Genomic DNA, 20,384 nt, shown 5'->3' on the forward strand with positions numbered 1-20,384 from the left:
GGACTTGTAATTTAGATCACTTAATTTCCTCTTTTTCGCGGAATATTTTCCATAGCCATTCAAATTCGTTGTTACAGATAATATATTTCTACCGTAGGGAGGCTATCGAAAGGGATGACAATACCCAAAAAAATAAATACCGCTCACATATTTTATATAACAAAGAGATTTTGCCTCATTTGAAAACTGCAAAATTTTATTTTGAATTGATGCATTATATTAAACATCTAAAAATATTTTTAGGAAAACTTTCAAAAAATGAATTTCTCTTCATGACGGGTTTGGTTTTGGTTTTAGAAAAATAGTCGTCATCTTTTTTGCGCTTAAAAAAATCACGAGAAATGCGTAAAATATCAAAATCAACATTGACATTGAAGAACACTTTCCAAAACATTTGAGCAGAACTAGAACAAAATGTTTGGATTGCTGATACCAGGACGTCTGGTAATTTTTTTCTTCATATGGTTTCTCTTGGACATGCTTTTTCCTGTACTTGAGTTAACGTCGTCATCAAATTTGTTTCTTGTGTGCATTATTCATCTTCACTAGAATGGGTTTTCCAGAAATTTCCAGACTCTTTCAAGTCTTTGGTATATCTCATAGATACCATGCAAACATTACAGAAAAGGGTCAACATCCACAGATCACCAAATCAAATAAAATTTATATTTCAACCTCTATTGGCCCTTATTTCACAAATAACACCTGTCACCTGGTTCTGAGAATCCGTGTCCGTTTGCGCCCATTCACATGCGCACCCACTCATGTTCGCCCCCTTTCACTTTCACACCCTACATGTTCGCACCCAACATGTTCGTGCCCAATTTTAATTGGTTTTATAGCTTTGTAATCAAGTTTTGGCAAATGTATTCTTATATTTGTTGTCATTGATTGTCTCACAATAAAGTGTAGAATAAATCTTAATCATGTTAAGGATAGTTTATTGTTAAAAAAAAATCCGTTTTAAATAAAGTGGGATTCTGTCAACTTTTTATTTTGTGTTGAATAACTCTTAATCATGTCTTGGTAAGTGTATTGCTATATTTTGTTTCATTCTGACTATGTTTTTTTTTGTGGGTTGAATAAATTTTATCATGTTTTGGTTATTATAGTGTATTGCTATATTTTATTGTTTCAGATCAAAGGGATCAAGCTGTTAAAAACAATTATCTGTTGTGTTTTTCATTTAAAATCTTGAATGTTTTACTTACATCAAAGCAATTTATAACAACAATCATGATTTTCCAATTATTCAACTGGAATTTGAATTAAAATTGGGCGTGAACCTGTAGAGTGCGAATGACCTTTGGTGCTAAAGTGTATTGGGCGCAAACGCACCTGATACTGGTTCTGCAACCTGGTTCTTGGTTGATCAAATTTTGTTTTGAACTGCAATAACCTGTGGCAGTTATTTTTTTACACAGGAGTGCAGCTGCCATAGTCTTTTCATCCATACTGCCAATTCTTGCATGTTTGGTGAAGTCGTTTCAGCAGTGATTTTGATGTTATTAGGTCTTGTAACTGTGTAAAGAGAGGAAAATATAATTGTTTTATAGAATCGGAACCATTTTATATTCATACACCTAATTGTTATTTGTCCACCATGACTGTACATCACAAAAGTTCCTTTAAAATTTTGACGACATATTCCAAAATATTTGACACCACACGACACAATGCAAAAGTGATTTTTATGTATGACGTCAAAATTTGAAGTGGAACAGAAGTGGGACAGATTCTTGGTTCAAAGTATATATATATATAATTTTAGTTTTAAGTAACAAAATGACAAATTGATACAGAATTTTAAGATTTTAGTGATTAAATTAAAGTGAAAGAGAAAAGGATGCATTTCATCAACTATTTTCATGTAAATAATTAAGCTAAATCCAACAGACCAGAGGCATGTAAACTTATCGTTACTTTAAAAGAGCACAGTGCAAATTCATCATAAAAGTATTTCCTTTCACCATTATGACAATGTTCACACTTTAAAGTAGCTATTACACAAAGCACATGGAAACTATTTGTTGTTTTTGATACAGTGAATTGATTTCAGCTCTAGTTTTGACACATAGAGATGATACTGACTAACAAATAAACAATACATTTCTATTTACAGGTGCAAGCTGAAGTACAACAGATAAATGAAACACATTTTGTATTTAATGTAGAAGATGCTGACAGCATTAATCACATAGCTGTTTTTCTGACAGGACAAACTCCTTTTCCTGATGGATATGGGGGAGCAGGTAAGTGTGACCCATGTTTTACTTTAACTTCTAAATTGTGTATGAGTCAGTCTAAAGTCAGTTTGATTGTAACTGCTTTTGTCCATTAAATATTTATATCAGACATATCATTCACAACTTGAATATAGATGAGGCCTTGTCATATGTACAGATGTACATATCTATTTTGCTGTTTTCTTATTTGCTGAAAGATCTTCAGATCAATACCCTTTATTTACGTTAATGGAAGTTTCCTTACTGTGTAGATTAAGCTGATATTATTTTTTGTTTGTTAAGTTTATCATGTTTATGAAATACAGATATTCATAATTACAAGTTTTGTTTTTTATTTCTATTGTTTCTCAGGGTTACCTTAACCTTACCAGTACTGTAATTGAAGGTCATAATGATGTAAAAAATCAAATATCAACAATGATCCTTTTTTTCAAGTTTAGGAATTTGCATAAGATAATTTCAATTAATTAGTATTTCTCTATTTGTTTTCAGTTTATTTCTCCTTCCCTAATCCTACAGGCCAGCAGTGGATATTACTGGGTGTCATAGCTAACCAAAAACCAAGTGCCATCTTTAAAGTCACAAACCTCAAATCAGGTAAATGTATTTTGTATAAAAGTAAGAATGATAACCAAGGAGTAATAAGCCACTATTGGTAAAGGAATCAGAAAGTGTAAAATTCAAGTTATAATGCAGTTTTAACAAAGACTATTTTTTGGGGGATATTGAGATCATAGACAGCTTAACATGTGTTTTCCCAATGTTTCCAATAGATCAGCCCAATATTTGTGATCAAAATTTGGTTTATAACCCCTACAGCTCTCGTGTGTTGCCTTCACTGTCATGAAAAAAAAAAAAAATACTATGGATATGTTCAATTTTTTATACGTTCATTTCATCCATGAACAATCATAGGTTGGAATCACTTGCCACAACAAATAGTTTCATGTAATACATGTTATTTTTGAAATGTAAAAATTGAAAATTGAAAATCTGAAAGTCCATAAGCATGATTAGAGGAACTTTAGGATATCAAATAGGTCTTTAAAAAAAGAGGGGTGATAGATACCAGAGGAACAGTCAAACTCATAAATCGAAAAATAAAATGACAACACCATGGCTTAAAATGAAAAAGACAAGCAGACAAACAATAGTACACATGACACAACATACAAAACTAAAGACCGACCAACACGAACCCCACCAAACACTGGGGGTAATCTCAGGTGCTCTGGAAGGGTAAGCATATCCTGCTCTTAAAGTAGCTGAAAGTGGTAAATGAGAATTAGTTCAGGCAAGTTATACTGACTTTATTGAACCATCAAGTTTTTGTAACTATGGAAGGTACAAATAATCAAAGGAAAATATCTTTTTGTATGCTTGTAAGCATAAAAACACATATAGCCTATTGAAAATGTCATGGTTTTTCTTTTTCATTGCAGCTACTGATAGTACAAATCCTTTTGGCCAATGTATTCCACACATGTCTCACATGGCACAGATAGGTATCTCTATAGAAACTCTGGAGGAACTTTCTCAGCAGACACCATCACCACAAGCTGCAGTCTCCACAGCCGAAACTTTTGTTGATTATTCAAGAAAGATGTTAGAGAACTTTTTCAACTTTGCTACTTCATTTACACAAACTCAAGCACAAATGTCACCAAACCCCACAGAAACATATGTTCCATTAAGTACAGTGCAGACTTGGTATGAGAACTTTGAACGAAGATTGCAACAGAATCCTTTCTTCTGGAGGTCATAATACAAATGTACATATTCCTTTCATTCATTTTTGTTAACAAAAATTCTTGATACTAATTTACATATGTATTTTCTCAGGACACATGAAATAACAGTGAATGTATTTGAATTTGCATTTACAATTTCTGTGAATAAAATAGAACTGACTTATAATAAGAAGCAAGGGTCCGGAAACGGTCATATTTGCCAGTCATGACCTAAACTGAAACTATAATGTCCTAAACTTTTAATTGGGATTTAGGTCAAATTTTATTTTTCAACCGTAATAATTTCGGTCATTTCGTTGAGATCGACTTTCAAAATCGCCATTTTGAACATATTTTTGTTTTGTTATCGACTTCCTGTAATTAAACTTCCACTTCATTAAAGTGTTATAATCCTGAGGGCCCTCCTAATAACTATATTAATGCCTCGGGGAGCTATTGGCTAATGATTGCTAATCTCTTTACCTGTGTTTTTAATTCACACCTGGCAATTAATCACAAGCTCCAAACTATTATAATAAAGAAATAAAAATTCCATACCAACTGGCTTCATTATTTAATTACTCAACAGGTCAGACAATTGTCAATTATGATTTATAATTAAATTAAAACTTGGTTTAATTTACGTAGAAAAAAATATTTTTTTACTTCTAACACACGTGCTTTGTTTACTATGTAATACGCATGTTTGAAATTCTCTTCCACAGATTTAGACAATTAATTGTAAATATAAAATAATTTCATTCTAAATAAAGCTAGTGCAACTATTTTAATTAATATTCTTACACTATTAAAGGTAAAATATTAAAAAGCCGATGATTTCCTGTGATTTGGATAAACAAAACTAATCCCGGAAATGAGTCTGGAATTGTTCGTTTTAGTATTGACGCAGTACATCCGGTTTGAATTTTGACTTCAGAATCAAAGGAAACGTAAGCAATAACTGAGAATATTATCGTTTTGAGTCATTAAAATCATTTTATTTATAAACTGTTGCCTTCCCTTAATTGCTCTTAAACAATTTTTTGAAAATGGTAGGACAAATCATGAAGTAAATGCGATGCAACAGTGAAACAAGTTTGTTGATGCTACGAACATGACGATCGAGTATGAGCATACTCGTAATGAGTCTCATGCAGTAATGTGATTTTGACAATCATTTTTTGAAAAGGGGCATCAACTTTTAAGTTGTATGAAAATGACCGAAATTAGGTGAAAAAATTTCCGGATCCTTGATAAGAAGGATGAGTTAAAATATAATTTAAAATGTGGGTTGCATGCATGCTCTTGTATACATTTATACTAACCATGTAAATAGTAACTGAACAGTCAAATTCAAAAGGTCAAATGAGCACTGTTGACTTTGATTTTTGTTCTTGTTTCAAAATTCCAATAGGGAACTTTAATATATTATATTGTTGTAGTAAATAAACCATTTAGATTTTTTTGACAAAAAAACAAATTAAGTTTAAATGAATTAAACTTTTTTCCCCATGTTCTTGGAGTTATGTCATGATTTTTCGCAGACTCATCTTTGTAGTTTTAGACACAGGCATTTGTCTCAGAAAAAAAATCCTATATACCTTAATATAACACAAGGTACTTAACTTGCATTTTAGAAAAATCTCAGGAGGTGACAAAGTTCCATTATATGCGGCTTTATAGGCCGTCAACCCCACTAAAACTTGTTATATCATAAATCTAAATTGATATATATGGTGTATAACATGCCTTCATTTGTTGTCGGAATCATCCGTATCAATTCTACCAAAGTATGTCAATCGTAATAATTTTGCAAACCGCTGAAGAATTAGCAATAAACGCGCCATGTCTTCTTGTATATCTCGGTTTTCGATTGGTCAGTTCTATAGGAAAGTCTCAATGATTCTCTGAGTTATCTGATCTTGTTTCATTTCATACATAAAGTCAAGAGAGAGTCTGCATGACATTGACATCATGGAAAAATTTGTAACTTATTAGACATACATTTTTACCACAAACAACACTTGTTAGATTTTTTTCACAGTATATTATACAATTTTACTAACTGTATGATAAGTTCTATTCATACGAAAACTAACAGTTTTTTTCTGTAACAATTTTTATAATTAATCATTTACTGCGAGACGTGTATTGCCAATTTTGTGTAGGTTACCAAAATAATTACAGTGTGGGGTTGACAGCCGAGACACAGCATTTTTAATGGAATTTCGTCACCGCTTGACATTTTTCATAATATCCTGACTGACTTATAATATCCTGACTAATCATGCTCATAATATCCTAACTTTGTATTTATTTGGCTTTTTAACTATTTTGATCTGAGCGTCACTGATGAGTCTTAAGTAGACGAATCGCGCGTCTGGCGTATAAAATTATAATCCTGGTACTTTTGATAACTAATTGCAAGTCATTGATTGTTTTACCAAAATATTTAGGAATGACTTTTGTAATAAATCTTGTCTATTTTGTTAAAAAAGACTAATAAATCAAACTGTTTTACCAGAACAGTATTGCTTTTATAAAATAACTATTTTTTTAATTGTTAATGATAACATTTGAAGCAAACAAACCTGTTTCATTCATGTGAATGCTACCAGTATTTGTTTTCCTATTCTAGATATCATGAAGGTTTGCTCTTATTGCTTGAAAAGTACAAACTGGAGGCATTTGATTTGATATTTAATTGATTTATTCTGTTTTGGGATACATCTTAAGAGTTTTAAATACGAATCTCCAAATATAACTTGTTTTACATTTACAATTGCCAACAGATAATAAATGCCAAAATTTAAAAAAAACTTTATTAAATAGTATATTATGTTTTGTCTAATAAAAACTGCACTGCCATGGGAAATAAATTAACAACACAACAGTAAAAAGTGTCATGTTCAATGTGCTATGTTAACTTTACATATTATAATACAGAATATAATTGTTGCAAAAAATAAATTCTACAAAAATTCCCAGTAAATAAAGTATCCAATGGATTCATTCATGCAAGCACTTCATGTGTATGTCAAATCGATTTATGAATGAAAATTATAAAAGAGAAGAGATCATTTTAGTCATAGTTTTGTTTGGAGTGAATAAGGTGGTACCTAACACTACAGGGAGATAACTCTGTAAAGTCAACTAAACGTTTTAATTAAGTTGTGTTGTAAAGGGAATATTAAGATTCTCAATGATCAAAATTGCTTCATATTCAGTGTAATTTTTCTGACTAAAAGGTTGGTTCCAAATTTTTGAAATTTTTATATTTTTGTTAAAGGGTCAAAGTAAATACATTGTTAAAATTTTATGAAAATTAAACGAGCCAAATTAAATTTAGTGAAAGTGTTAGGTACCACCTTAAATTAAACTAATTTTGTATTTATATTTCTAAACTAAAGCAATAACCAACCACATTGACCACAGTATGTATATATTTATAACTAATCCATTATTGCAGTACTATGTACTTGTTTTGTCATCATTGATTGTTTTAGAGATATATTTGTTATTCAACGCCGCATTAACCAAATTAACAAACTTGATAAAAGCATATAGTATGTTACAGAAGCTTTTACTTTGGTAAAGCTAGACAGGTTGTACATAAAGGGAAAGACTTAGAATGTTGCCACTGAAATAGTTAGGTACTTGAACACGAATAAACAGTTTTTTGAAACAGATGCTTTGTGAATTATTGATGAATTGATTGAAAAAAGTATATTACATTAAAAAAAAGAAACATACACATTATGACCATGTTTCTATAATGGTTTATTTGTTTGTAGCTTAGATAATGTTTACTTATTAATGATTTAAAAGTTGAAGAAGATGTGTTCATATTTTTATATGTGTTTTGAAAAGTGCTAGATATTGATGTTTAGTTTTGTTTATTGTAAAAAATTATGCTTTTGATTAGCTTGTTGTTTAGACAGTTGGAAATCCAATGGAACGTTTTACTTCCAGAAACTGTAAGATAAAACTATGGTGCAAATTTATATTTTTATAATGGAATGGCAAATTACAAATGTAAAATGTTTCGTCCTGTACATTCATGAAAAATAGGAAAAAACATGTAAACTATTTAAAGCATATCTTATTAAATGGCTTCATTATTTAACTTAGGCTTGATGTAACTTTTTTTTCCTGTTTTCATAAAGACCTGGGTTGCAACTGATAAATATATAATACACCTCTTCGTATGAATAAATTTTGGGCATGAATTGTGGTTAAAATCATTAATTAGGAATAGTAAATTAGGGATGTTTAAAGGAAATATTTAAAAAAAATCCTTCTTTGACAAGGATACATTAATCTGTGGCGTTAAAAGGTAGAAAGTTCAACTTCAATAACTTTTTATTGTTTAATTACTACAGAGCAATAAAGGACTGTTACTTGTACTTGTTGAATAAAACCATAGAAGGATAAAATGAATGGTTGAACCTCAGGTTAAATGTTCTTTGTCTGCTTTAGTTGTTATAAGGGTCACTAAAAATTAATAAATGCTTGCCATTCTAAAAGGACAGTTCATAATTTTTATAATTTTGTGCTATATGGATAATTTAAGGAACATCATATTGGGACATTTAGTATTGCTAAATCAGATGAAATCTTTTTTTTGTGATCTCAATTATCATATTTGCAATGCAGTATCATACATATTTCACATCATGTTGCAAAAAATAATTTAAATAATGATTATGAATGTCATCTATCTGTTTGATATTTACTTTGTCAAATATTTTAAGGAAGTTTGCTTGTCATGTTTTGGGATTGTTGTAAGAGTTTCGGAATACTCTGGTTTTATCCATTTAAATACTGTAAAAAAAAAAATGCCCATTGACCCCCATTTTTCTTTTAATAAATATTTTACTTGTATAATGATAAGCCATACGTAAAAGTCTTATGAAATTTAAATTATTTTTTTAATAGTTTTTGAGAACTTAAACTTGTCAATGATAAAGCTATGAAAAGTCAAGAGTGAATATTTTCCTGCCAAAATTTCAATCGCTAATATTTTGAAAACAAGCACATTGACCTATATATTTGTTTTGCTTTTTTGCTTTCTTTATTTATCCCCTATCAGTATAAAGTAGTGTTTTAAAAAGTTAATTATTTTGAAACTGAGAGGGGAACTCCCTTAAGTTTATTTATTTGCATTATAAAATCAAACTTTGATTGTTTCACTTTGCCATATGAAAAACTATATTAAAAAATCATGTGCCATTTATTTAACCATACCAGTCTGCTTGTTTGTGTAAAAGAGAAGACAATTGTTATGAATCACAATGAAGAATTAATACAAGTGCTTTTATATGTTTCATTATTAATGAAATGTTTTCCCTTAAGGAGTAGTAATAAAACTATGTTATTTGTGAACTGACTTATTTTGTACTCCATCTGATTTTGATTTGGAATATATAAAGGAATCCTTCTTGATCTAGGTTTTGATATTTTAAGGTTATCTGATGTAAAATCTGACCAATTTATCATTTTTTCTCACTCACCCACTCACCCTCTTCGTATCGGTCTGCACATAAGGCTACATTCAGTTCCCTCCAAATATCTGTCTTTTGCCTTTTCGATCTCCAATGAAGTTTTTCCAAGGTCTTTCATGTCAATTTTCTACCATTATATGCCAGGTCTCTTTTAGCCTCTCTTTGTTATCTACCATTAGGTGTCCATTGCAAAGCAATCTTGGTAATATCCTCATTTCCTTTCCTCAATACAACACCAACCCAACACCATTTCTTCTTTTAATCTATGTCTTTATACAACACAGATTGGTTTTGTGGTACAGGTCTTTGTAATGTATTAGTAGTTTTTGTTATTGGATCAGAAGATCTTACAGATTTTCATCAAGCAGTTATTTTGAAATGAGGAAAGCCTTAACATGTCTGATTGGGCAATTCTCCAGCATTCTTCTCCATATAGGACTGACTTCACATTACTTATGTATATTCTGATCTTCGTTTTCAGAGTGATTGAACAATTTTATATGAGCTGCAATTGGCAGAATGCATATATGGCTTTCCTAATTTCCGCCTGTTAAATTGGTTGCTTCCAAGATACTGGTATATAAATTCCTCAAATTCTTCCATTTTAATGAGCTTGGTCTTCTCATTTATTGTCAGGCCTATACTTTGTTATGTTTCATCAAGTCTGATGTTTTGTCCTGAAAGTAGTTGCTGCTGCTGGAAAGAAGGCAGATATTATCAGCAAGTTAATTCCCAAAGAAGGAATTCATGGTAAATCTGATGCCTGTGTCTTCATTTCCCAATGATGTTCCCATACACCAATGTGATAGGAGATCGGAGTTGTTATACACCAAGTTGTGCTCAAGATGCTACTTCAAACCATATTTCTGAGTGTTGACTCTTTATAATACAAGTCGTTCATAGTTGTCGAAGAAAGTTTGTAATTAGGTAATAAGATTTAATGGTTCACAATATGTTCTAAATGATGGCCCACTAGCAACTTCTTTAAAAGCTGTTAAAGGCTTTACGAAAGTCTATAAAATTCAAAACCACTCTATCTTTTGCTCTATAATATTTCTGATGGTAAAACTATGGCCGATAAAACCTCTATCTTATATAAACCCTGCCTGCTCTTTTCTCAGAATTTCCTCATCTACTAGTATTGTGTTTAAAAGTACTCTCATTAGTATCTTGCTAAAAAGTACTGACAGCAATGTTATACCAGGCCATTTGTTGCAGTTAATTTCATCTCCTTTCTTGTGTAGTTTTATGATGAAAACCTTCGCATGGTCCTTGTGGATAGTTTCATGTCTTCAGATATGTCTTAATTTTTTTCTCTGACATCAGTCTACTGTTCTTACTGCAGTATACTTTGAGATCACCTGGCCCAGTGAGCTATTCTCATCACTGGGTGTCTGTCGTCTTCTATTCTCGATGTCGTAAATTTTTACATTTTGAATTTCTTCTAGAGAACCACTGAAGTGAATGAAACAAAACATTGCATGAATATTTCCTATGAGGTGCTGGCCAAGTGTTGTTACTTTGTAGCTGATCCATCGTTCAAGGTGGCTGCCAGCGGGGGACTTCGTTTAAATAAGACCCTTTGGATAATTCATTCAAATGTCTTCTTTTTAGAGAACTGCTGAATGACATGAGACCAAACATAGCACAAATTTTCCTACTGAGGTGTTGACGAAGCGTTGTAACTTTGAAGCCGATCCATCATCCAAGATGACCACCATAGAGTGAACTAGTTACATATGACCCTTTATGAAATACATACAGAAGACTTCTGTTGAAGGACACCTGAATAGAATTAGATAAAACTTGGCATAAATGTTCCTTAGGAGATGCTGACCAAGTAACTCTGTCGGCGATCAATTACACAAGATGATCGCAAGCGGGGAACTTAGCTTAACAAAGGACCCTTTGGTAAAACAAATTTTGAAAAATATACTTTTGAAGAAACGATGAATGGATTGAAACCAAACATGGTATGAATAACATTAACAGTACCAATTTTCCTGCACCAGATGAGCATTTTGACAATACATGTCTCTTCAGTGATGCTCGTGGCCAAAATATATGAAATCCAAATCTAATATAAAAGATAAAGAGCTATAATCCAAAAGGTCAAAAAATTATAGCCAAATCTGTGAAAGGAATCCGAGCTGTGCATGAGGGAGATACATTCCTTAATTTATAATTATTTCTAACATTTTGTTACAGCAAATTTTAATAGGATGTTTCTTTTGAGGTCAGACAAATGTTGCAACTTTGAAGCTAAGTTGTCATTCAAGATGGCTGCCAGCATAAGAAGACATAAGCACTATTGTTATTTGACTTACAGTTTCAATGAATTAATTGGTAATTTCTGTAAAATTTAAAAAGGTCTTCTGCTTTTGATTAAATATAAACAGAGTCAATATTAAACTTTTTTTCACAATTGATTCAGTTGATTTGAGATCATATTATGATATATACATTAAGTGTTACTATAACGATCTCCTTTTTATACGACTGCAAAAACAGAAAAAATTTTGGTCGTATATTGGTATCAAGTCTGCATTGTCGTCTGTGGCGTCCGAATACTTTTAGTTTTCGCACTCTAACTTTAGTTTTAGTCAATAGAAATCTATGAAATTTGTACACAAGGTTTATGACCACAAAAGGAAGGTTGGGACTGATTTGGAAGTTTTGGTCCCAACAGTTTAGAAATTAGGGGCCAAAAAGGGCCCAATTTGGCATTTTCTTGGTTTTAGCACTATAACTTTAGTTTAAGGCAATAGAAAAGTATGAAATTTTGACACAAGCTTTATGACTACAAAAGAAAGGTTGGGATTGATTTTGGGAGTTTTGTTCCCAACAGTTTAGGAATAAGGGGCCACAAAAGGGCCCAAATAAGCAGCATTCTTGGTTTTCGCATAATAACTTTAGTATAAGTAAATTGAAATCAATGAAATTTAAACACAAGGTTTATGAACACAAAAGAAAGGTTGGAATTGATTTTAGGAGTTGAAGTCCCAACAGTTTATGAATAAGGGACTAAAAAGGGGACCAAATAAGCATTTTTCTTGGTTTTTCGCCCCATAACTTTAGTATAAGTAAATAGAAATCTATGAAATTACAAGGTTTATGACCATAAGAGGAAGGTTGGGATTGATTTTGGGAGTTTTGGTCCCAACTAATTAGGGGTCAAAAGGGGCCAAAATTAAACTTTGTTTGATTACATCAAAAATTGAACTATTGGGGTTCTCTGATATACCGAACCTATTTAGATTCTTAATTTTTGGTCCCGTTTTCAAATTGGTCTACATCCAAAGGGTACAAAATTAAACTTAGTTTGATTTTAACAAAAAATGAATTCTTGGGGATCTTTGATATGCTGAATCTAAACATGTACTTCGTTTTTTTTATTTATGGGCCCAGTTTTCAAGTTGGTCCAAATCAGGGTCCAAAATTAAACTCTTTTTTTTGTTTGATTTCAACAAAAATTGAATTCTTGGGGTTCTTTGATATGATGAATCTAACCATGTATTTAGATTTTGAATATTGGAATACCACAAAGGGATGGTAAGAAGTGTATTTGGAAGTTATGGCTCTTACCGTTAAGGAATAAGGTTAAAAAAAGGGGGGAAAGGGTTTCCAGGTTAATGGACAATTACAAAACATAATAAAAAAGCAGTGTAAGGTTGGTTATTGAAATTCATTTTAATATATCACCTAAACTGCTCTTTAATAAATTATATATATTGGAAATTTGTCAAAAACTTTATTATTAATAAATTCCATTGGAAATTTGCCAAAAACTTTAGGTTAATGAACTTCATTTGAAATTTGCTAATATAAAATGTTGCATTGGAGTTATCTTTCTTTGTCCAGAATAGTAGTTTAATTAACTTAAATCATGACTATGACATTTTATGATTTCTGATGTATTTAAATGAGTAGTTATTGTTGAAAACTCCATAAGAAATTTGATTTGATATCAATTTTTGGAATAAGGATAAGAGGGGGGAGGTGAAAAAAAATGTTGGGGTTTAATTTTTCTTATTTCAGATTTCAGAAATGAAAAAGAAAATTTCTTCAAATATCAAAGGCTTAATATTCAACAGCATACTGAATTGATCAAAAGCAAAAAAAACCAACATTTTAAGTTCATTAGACCACATTCATTCTGTGTCAGAAACCTATACTGTGTCAACTATTTAATCACAATCCATATTCAGAGCTGTATCCAATTTGAATGTTGTGTCCATACTAGCCCCAACCGTTCAGGGTTCGACCTCTGCGGTCATATAAAGCTGCGCCCTGTGGAGCATCTGGTTATTACTGTGTTGGTCGAAGCTCGGCCATGCTTTAAAAATGCTTTTAGTAATGTTGACTATTCCCTGTATTTGATTTATTGTCTTTATGACGATTTGTGATTTCTAAATAATTCTTTCCTGTTGCTTCCACTTGTTCTTTACCAGACCCAAGTGATTGCCTGGTTTTATATTTGAGTTTAACCTTTGGTACTGCCTGTTTGCTCTTTTTTGTATCATATTCTCTAAGTTGGGATCTTTGTTGTGGTCTCTGCTGTGTGATCTCTTTAACAACTCCATTGTGTACAGCACTTTCATTATGTGGTTTTCATGCTATGTTGTTAGTGCTGTTTCTAGCCTTTTGATTAAGATTTCTATTATCATTATGATTATTGGCATTTGTCATCTGACGTGCAGCAGCAAATACATATCTTCATTAGCTATTGACATGGTATGTTTGCACCTTTTTTTATGAAGTAGATGTATTTTATTTGAGAAGTCTTTGTTTTGTTCTCTCTTTAAATGCGACAACCTGTTCGTTTTGCTCATTCGTGTCCTTTTTGTTTGTCTTTTTTGTCGAGCCTTCGACTTTAGTCGAAAAAGCGAGACTAAGCGATCCTACATTCCGTCGTCGTCGGTGTCGTCGGCGGCGTCAACAAATATTCACTCTGTGGTTAAAGTTTTTGAAATTTTAATAACTTTCTTAAACTATACTGGATTTCTACCAAACTTGCACAGAAGCTTGTTTATGATCATAAGATAGTATCCAGAAGTAAATTTTGTAAAAATAAAATTCCATTTTTTCCGTATTTTACTTATAAATAGACTTAGTTTTTTTCTGCGGGGAAACATAACATTCACTCTGTGGTTAAAGTTTTTAGAATTTTAATAACTTTCTTAAACTATCCTGGGTTTGTACCAAACTTGGACAGAAGCTTGTTTATGATCATAAGATAGTATCCAGAAGTAAATTTTGTAAAAATATAAATCCATTTTTTCCTTTTTTTACTTTTAAATGGACTTAGTTTTTCTACGGGGAAACATTACATTCACTCTGTGGTTAAAGTTTTTAAAATTTTGATAACTTTCTTAAACTATCCTGGTTTTGTACCAAACTTGGACAAAAGCTTATTTATGATCATAAAATAGTATCCAGAAGTAAATTTTGTAAAATGATAACTCTATTTTTTCTGTATTTTATTTTTAAATGGACTTAGATTTTCTTTAAGTTAACATTAAACACAGTTTGCAGTTAAAGTTTTCAAAACATTCATCAGATTTATTAACTATCCTAGATTTTTACCAAACTTAGACAGAAGCTTCTTACAATCATAAGATGATATCAAGAGGAACATTTTTATTTATTTTTTTCTCATTTTTGTTGAGCTTGCGATTTACCTCAAAAGAAGGCGAGACACTGGGTTCCGCGGAACCCTTACAAATTTTTTCTTACTTTCTGGTAGATTTGTGCATTTGGAGTTTGTTGTGTGTCAACTATTATGCTAGAACCTTTCACTGTTGGGGAGTGCCGTACAAGTAGATATTATTTACTAGTAATTGTTTCATCTCTAACTATGCTCGTCGATTGTACTTTTGGTGTTTCTACAACAGCTGATTTTACACACGTTTCACCATTCTAATGTGTTCTTGTATCTACTAAACTTTTCTCTATCCCTGTTGGCGACATTGTCTTATGTTTGTTTTATTATTTATGTCTATATATTCTACCTATTGTTTTTGTGAATCATTTCCAAAGTGATTACACTGGTCCAATGTGTTGGCTTTGTTTAATAGAGCATGCTACTTAAGTTGTAAGGATTTGTTTCTATGAAAGTGCCAACTTCACAATTGTCAATCGACACATCTAGATTTAGCTTACCTCCTATACAGTTCTAGGAATATGATTGGTTAAAAGCGTCCGCGTGGAGACCGTATATATTTCATATTTGGTTAGTAGGGAGGCGGGGCTTAATGTAGTTTCTTAATGCTTACGAAATTGAGTACGTGCTCATTTTTATAAGTCACTAGTCTAAATATAACACGTCACCCAATATATACCGTATAAGGTCACTAGCACACTATGTGACTAAAGGGGGACGAAAGATATAAGAGGGACAGTCAAACTCACAAATCGAAAACAAACTGACAACGCCATGGCTAAAAAGGAAAAAGACGAACGGACAAATAGTACCTTCTTTGTCAATATCTATTTCAGGAATAAACATACTAATTATAAAAAAAAGAAGATGTGGTATGATTGCCAATGAGACAACTGTCCACAAGAGACCAAAATGACACAGACATTAACAACTATAGGTCATCGTACGGCCTTCAACAATGAGCAAAGCCCATACCGCATAGCCAACTATAAAAGGCCCCGATATGACAATGTAAAATAATTCAAACGAGAAAACAAACGGCCTTATTTAAATTAAAAAAACAAACGACAACCACTGAATTACAGGCTCCTGATTTGGGACAGACACATACATAAATAATGTGGCGGGGTTAAACATGTAAGCGGGATCCCAACCCTCCCCTAACCTGGGACAGTTGTATACCAGTACAACATAAGAACGAACTATAAAAATAAGTTCATTAGGATCAAGATCTAAAATTTTGCATAACACACTCTTGTATACCATATTTTCGGTAACATATCTATATTTCTCATTAGTGACGTTTGAAACCTTTTATTTGAAATATGATAGTATATAACTTGAAAAGCAATAGTAAACGAGAGGAAAAAAACACCACTACAACTGATACCTGATAAGATACAGAGAAACGCCTATGTTTATAAGAGGTTTATCATTTGGTAACCTTACTAGCTGTAAATAAATTATCTTGTAGGTAGATAGCTATCAAAGGTACCAGGATTATAATTTAATACGTCAGACGCGCGTTTCGTCTACATAAGACTCACCAGTGACGCTCAGAATAATTTTTTTTTAAGCCAAACAAGTACAAAGTTGAAGAGCATTGAGGAAATTTATATGATGTCCACATAATCGGTATTCATATCAACACCAAAGAGCTGACTACTAGGCTGGTGATACCCTCGGAAAAGAATTTGTTTATGGTATCGATTGCTACAGGTAATATGTAGATTTCTGGTATTGATTGCTACAGGTAAAAGGTAGATTTCTGGTATCCATTGCTACAGGTAATAGGTAGATTTTTGGTATCGATGGCTAAGGTAACAGATAGATTTCTGGTATCGATTGCTAAGGTAACAGATAGATTTCTGGTATCGATTGCTACAGGTAAAAGGTAGATTTTTGGTATCCATTGCTACAGGTAACAGGTAGATTTCTGGTATTGATTGCTACAGGTAAAAGGTAGATTTCTGGTATCCATTGCTACAGGTAATAGGTAGATTTTTGGTATCGATTGCTACAGGTAATAGGTAGATTTCTGGTATCGATTGCTACAGGTAATATGCAGATTTTTGGTATCCATTGCTACAGGTAATAGGTAGATTTCTGGTATCCATTGCTACAGGTAATAGGTAGATTTTTGGTATCCATTGCTACAGGTAACAGGTAGATTTCTGGTATTGATTGCTACAGGTAAAAGGTAGATTTCTGGTATCCATTGCTACAGGTAATAGGTAGATTTTTGGTATCGATGGCTAAGGTAACAGATAGATTTCTGGTATCGATTGCTAAGGTAACAGATAGATTTCTGGTATCGATTGCTACAGGTAAAAGGTAGATTTTTGGTATCCATTGCTACAGGTAACAGGTAGATTTCTGGTATTGATTGCTACAGGTAAAAGGTAGATTTCTGGTATCCATTGCTACAGGTAATATGTAGATTTTTGGTATCCATTGCTACAGGAAAAAGGTAGATTTCTGGTATCCATTGCTACAGGTAATAGGTAGATTTCTGGTATCCATTGCTACAGGTAATATGTAGATTTCTGGTATCGATTGCTAAGGTAACAGATAGGTTTCTGGTATCGATTGCTAAGGTAACAGATAGGTTTCTGGTATCGATTGCTACAGGTATAAGATTATAAGACTTTGTCATTATTATAGAATAAGCTCAACTAAAAAAAGCTTTAATTTGTTTTGTAATGGTCAACATTTGCTTTTAAATATACCGTACAGCGGGTTATTTTCGCGGGGTGTAAATTGAACACAATCGCCAATATAAATTCCGCCAATTTAATGAATGTACATACAAAGGTATTAAATCCACCAAAAATTGTAACCGCCAAAATATTTCTTGTACCTAATTTAATGAAAATCGCGAAATTTTACACCCACGAAAATAACCCGCTATACGGTATAAAGTCTTATCCTCACAAAGAGTGAAACAATATAAATGACGGAAGCCATCACACAAAAGCTTAACTGCAACAACGTTCGAAGAAATAGATTGTTCATTCAATTAGTTAAAGTTGATGAAATGATATCAAATTTCAGAAGAATGAAACGATCTTCAAACAATGAAAAAGGTAAAAAGGATTTGTGTACCCTCGAGCCTCTTAAACACGGCCGACACTCGGCTAACCGAGAGATTGGTCAGTTAATCTTTATTGAGTATGCGGCTATATGGGCGATGGGTCTGTTAATCGGGTTGGTTATACGTCTGTTAAGAGTAAAACGCACAACTTAATGTTAAACTCTATAAAAGATACAGATTTTTGGCATATTATGAGAACCAAATCAAAAAAAGAAAAGTGTCTGACAAAATGATGTCGATAGAACATTTTCCCCCTGTTAAAACATTTCGTAGTTCGTGCAGTTTTCAGTAAAACTAAAAGGCGTCGTGCAAGTATGTAGTATTTATGCTTATAAGCATAGCAATTTTTAAAAATGAAAGGCGAAACAAACAATTTTAGATATCATTTAAAGGACACAAAATGACACTTTGCTTCTAAAAAATAGTTGACATTAGTAAATATTTCATAATTGTGAATATCACGTTAATAGTACCACGTTTTAGTGAAAAAGTTAAGAATTAGATGTTCTTGAGTAAAAAAAAATGACAATACGGTGCAACAGTATCTTTTTTTATTTATTTTGACTTTCTTTGCATTTTATTAAAGGGTGTGTCACTTCAATATAGCGTGATATAGTTTGCCCGCTGGAATAGGTATGAATCTATTATTAACCTTTTCAATCAGACTAAATTTACAACATCATTTTAAAGAAGTAAATGGAAAGATGCGAATCCAGCTACATTTGGTTATTTTTAATTTTAATTCATTTTATTCCGTTTAGTTCCTTTCTACATAAGTGCAGAGGAGAACTGCAGTTGTCCGCATGTAAACGTCTAGCATGTGTCACCAATATGAGTACATCCGCGGCAATCCATTACTGTTACAACACACAGGGGTGTTTCAAGTCTGTATTCTTAAACAATTATTATTTTTCTCTTTATTTCTAGCAATGTATCACTCTCTACTGTCCTTATCCATTATTCTATATTCTGCGTCTCCATCCAGATTCTCGTGTATATCATGAAGGTCCGGATTGTTGGAATATTTTTGTATTCTTTAAATTTCTATGTTACTTTTCTCTACATTTTATTTATTTTACTGATTATTCTTTCTATATTCTTTATATTTTAGCATCCCAATTTATTTTACTTACTGATGGTTTAGTTACATTACGACGTTTATCTCTGATTTATAAACTAGTAACCAACGTGGATGACATATTGGTGTCATTCATCACAACGAAACAGAATCACATGATATATGCGACCATTCTTGGATGAAATTAATATTACTTTAATATTACGCTTTTTGAAACCATTTTTATCAATTTTCAATGTTCATTGTCTAAATTGTTCATTGCTAATGTGTTGTTTCCATATATTTTATGTTTCATTCAATGCTCATGTGTTGTTTCCGTATATTTTATGTTTCATTGCGCATGTGTTGTTTCCGTATATTTTAGCCGTTCGTCTTGAGCCTATCCATTTGATACGATAACATCCCATATAGCAATAAAATTATACTATTATTGCCATTCACAACTCTCAACAGACCAATTAACAGACCGGGTTTTATACATCCGACCCATTAACAGACTAGGTTTTAAACAAAAATTGATTAACGTCACCAAAATACAGATTTTCGTGTAGATTTTTCACACAATGATATCAATTTGGTTAACAAACATAATGCCTGTCTTTTTTCGATGTTCAAAATATTGCATGCAAGTAAATTCAACCAACGTGTCATTTTGTGTACTTTTTGTGTGTGTAAAATGTGTATAAATTTATTGATGAGTAACACGCCTTTTCATTTTATAGATCGTACATCGAAGCTAGAAAAATAATAATTACACCACTGGGTTCGGTACATTGAATTGTTTTGTTAGACATAAATATTTTTTTATGATAAACATATATTTAAAAAGTTATACAATGAAACATGTTGACCTGTCAATGATGTTCTCGATAACACCTGATTAACAGACTTTAGCCAACCCTATTAACAGACCCACCGCCGATATAGCCGCAAACTCAATATAGATTAACCGACCAATCTCTCGGTTAACCGAGTGTCAGCCGTGTTAAAGCACCGCACCTTCCATGCACGGACTAACAGATAACATGAATTTTTAATTTTATTTGTGAGCTTCATAATCAGAATTAACA

General features: G+C 32.0%; 1 protein-coding gene across 1 annotated transcript; it reads left to right on the forward strand.

Moving 5' to 3' along the window:
* Window positions 1-308: 308 nt before the first annotated feature.
* LOC134685573 (protein Hikeshi-like) lies at window positions 309-4,177 on the forward strand. Its single transcript, XM_063545386.1, has 4 exons — window positions 309-444; window positions 2,123-2,252; window positions 2,739-2,843; window positions 3,689-4,177. The coding sequence occupies exons 1-4, from the start codon at window positions 415-417 to the stop codon at window positions 4,009-4,011; spliced, it is 588 nt and encodes a 195-aa protein (XP_063401456.1). The 5' UTR covers window positions 309-414; the 3' UTR covers window positions 4,012-4,177.
* Window positions 4,178-20,384: the final 16,207 nt, after the last annotated feature.

Source organism: Mytilus trossulus, chromosome 9 (assembly GCF_036588685.1).
Source record: "Mytilus trossulus isolate FHL-02 chromosome 9, PNRI_Mtr1.1.1.hap1, whole genome shotgun sequence".
NCBI lineage: Eukaryota > Metazoa > Mollusca > Bivalvia > Mytilida > Mytilidae > Mytilus > Mytilus trossulus.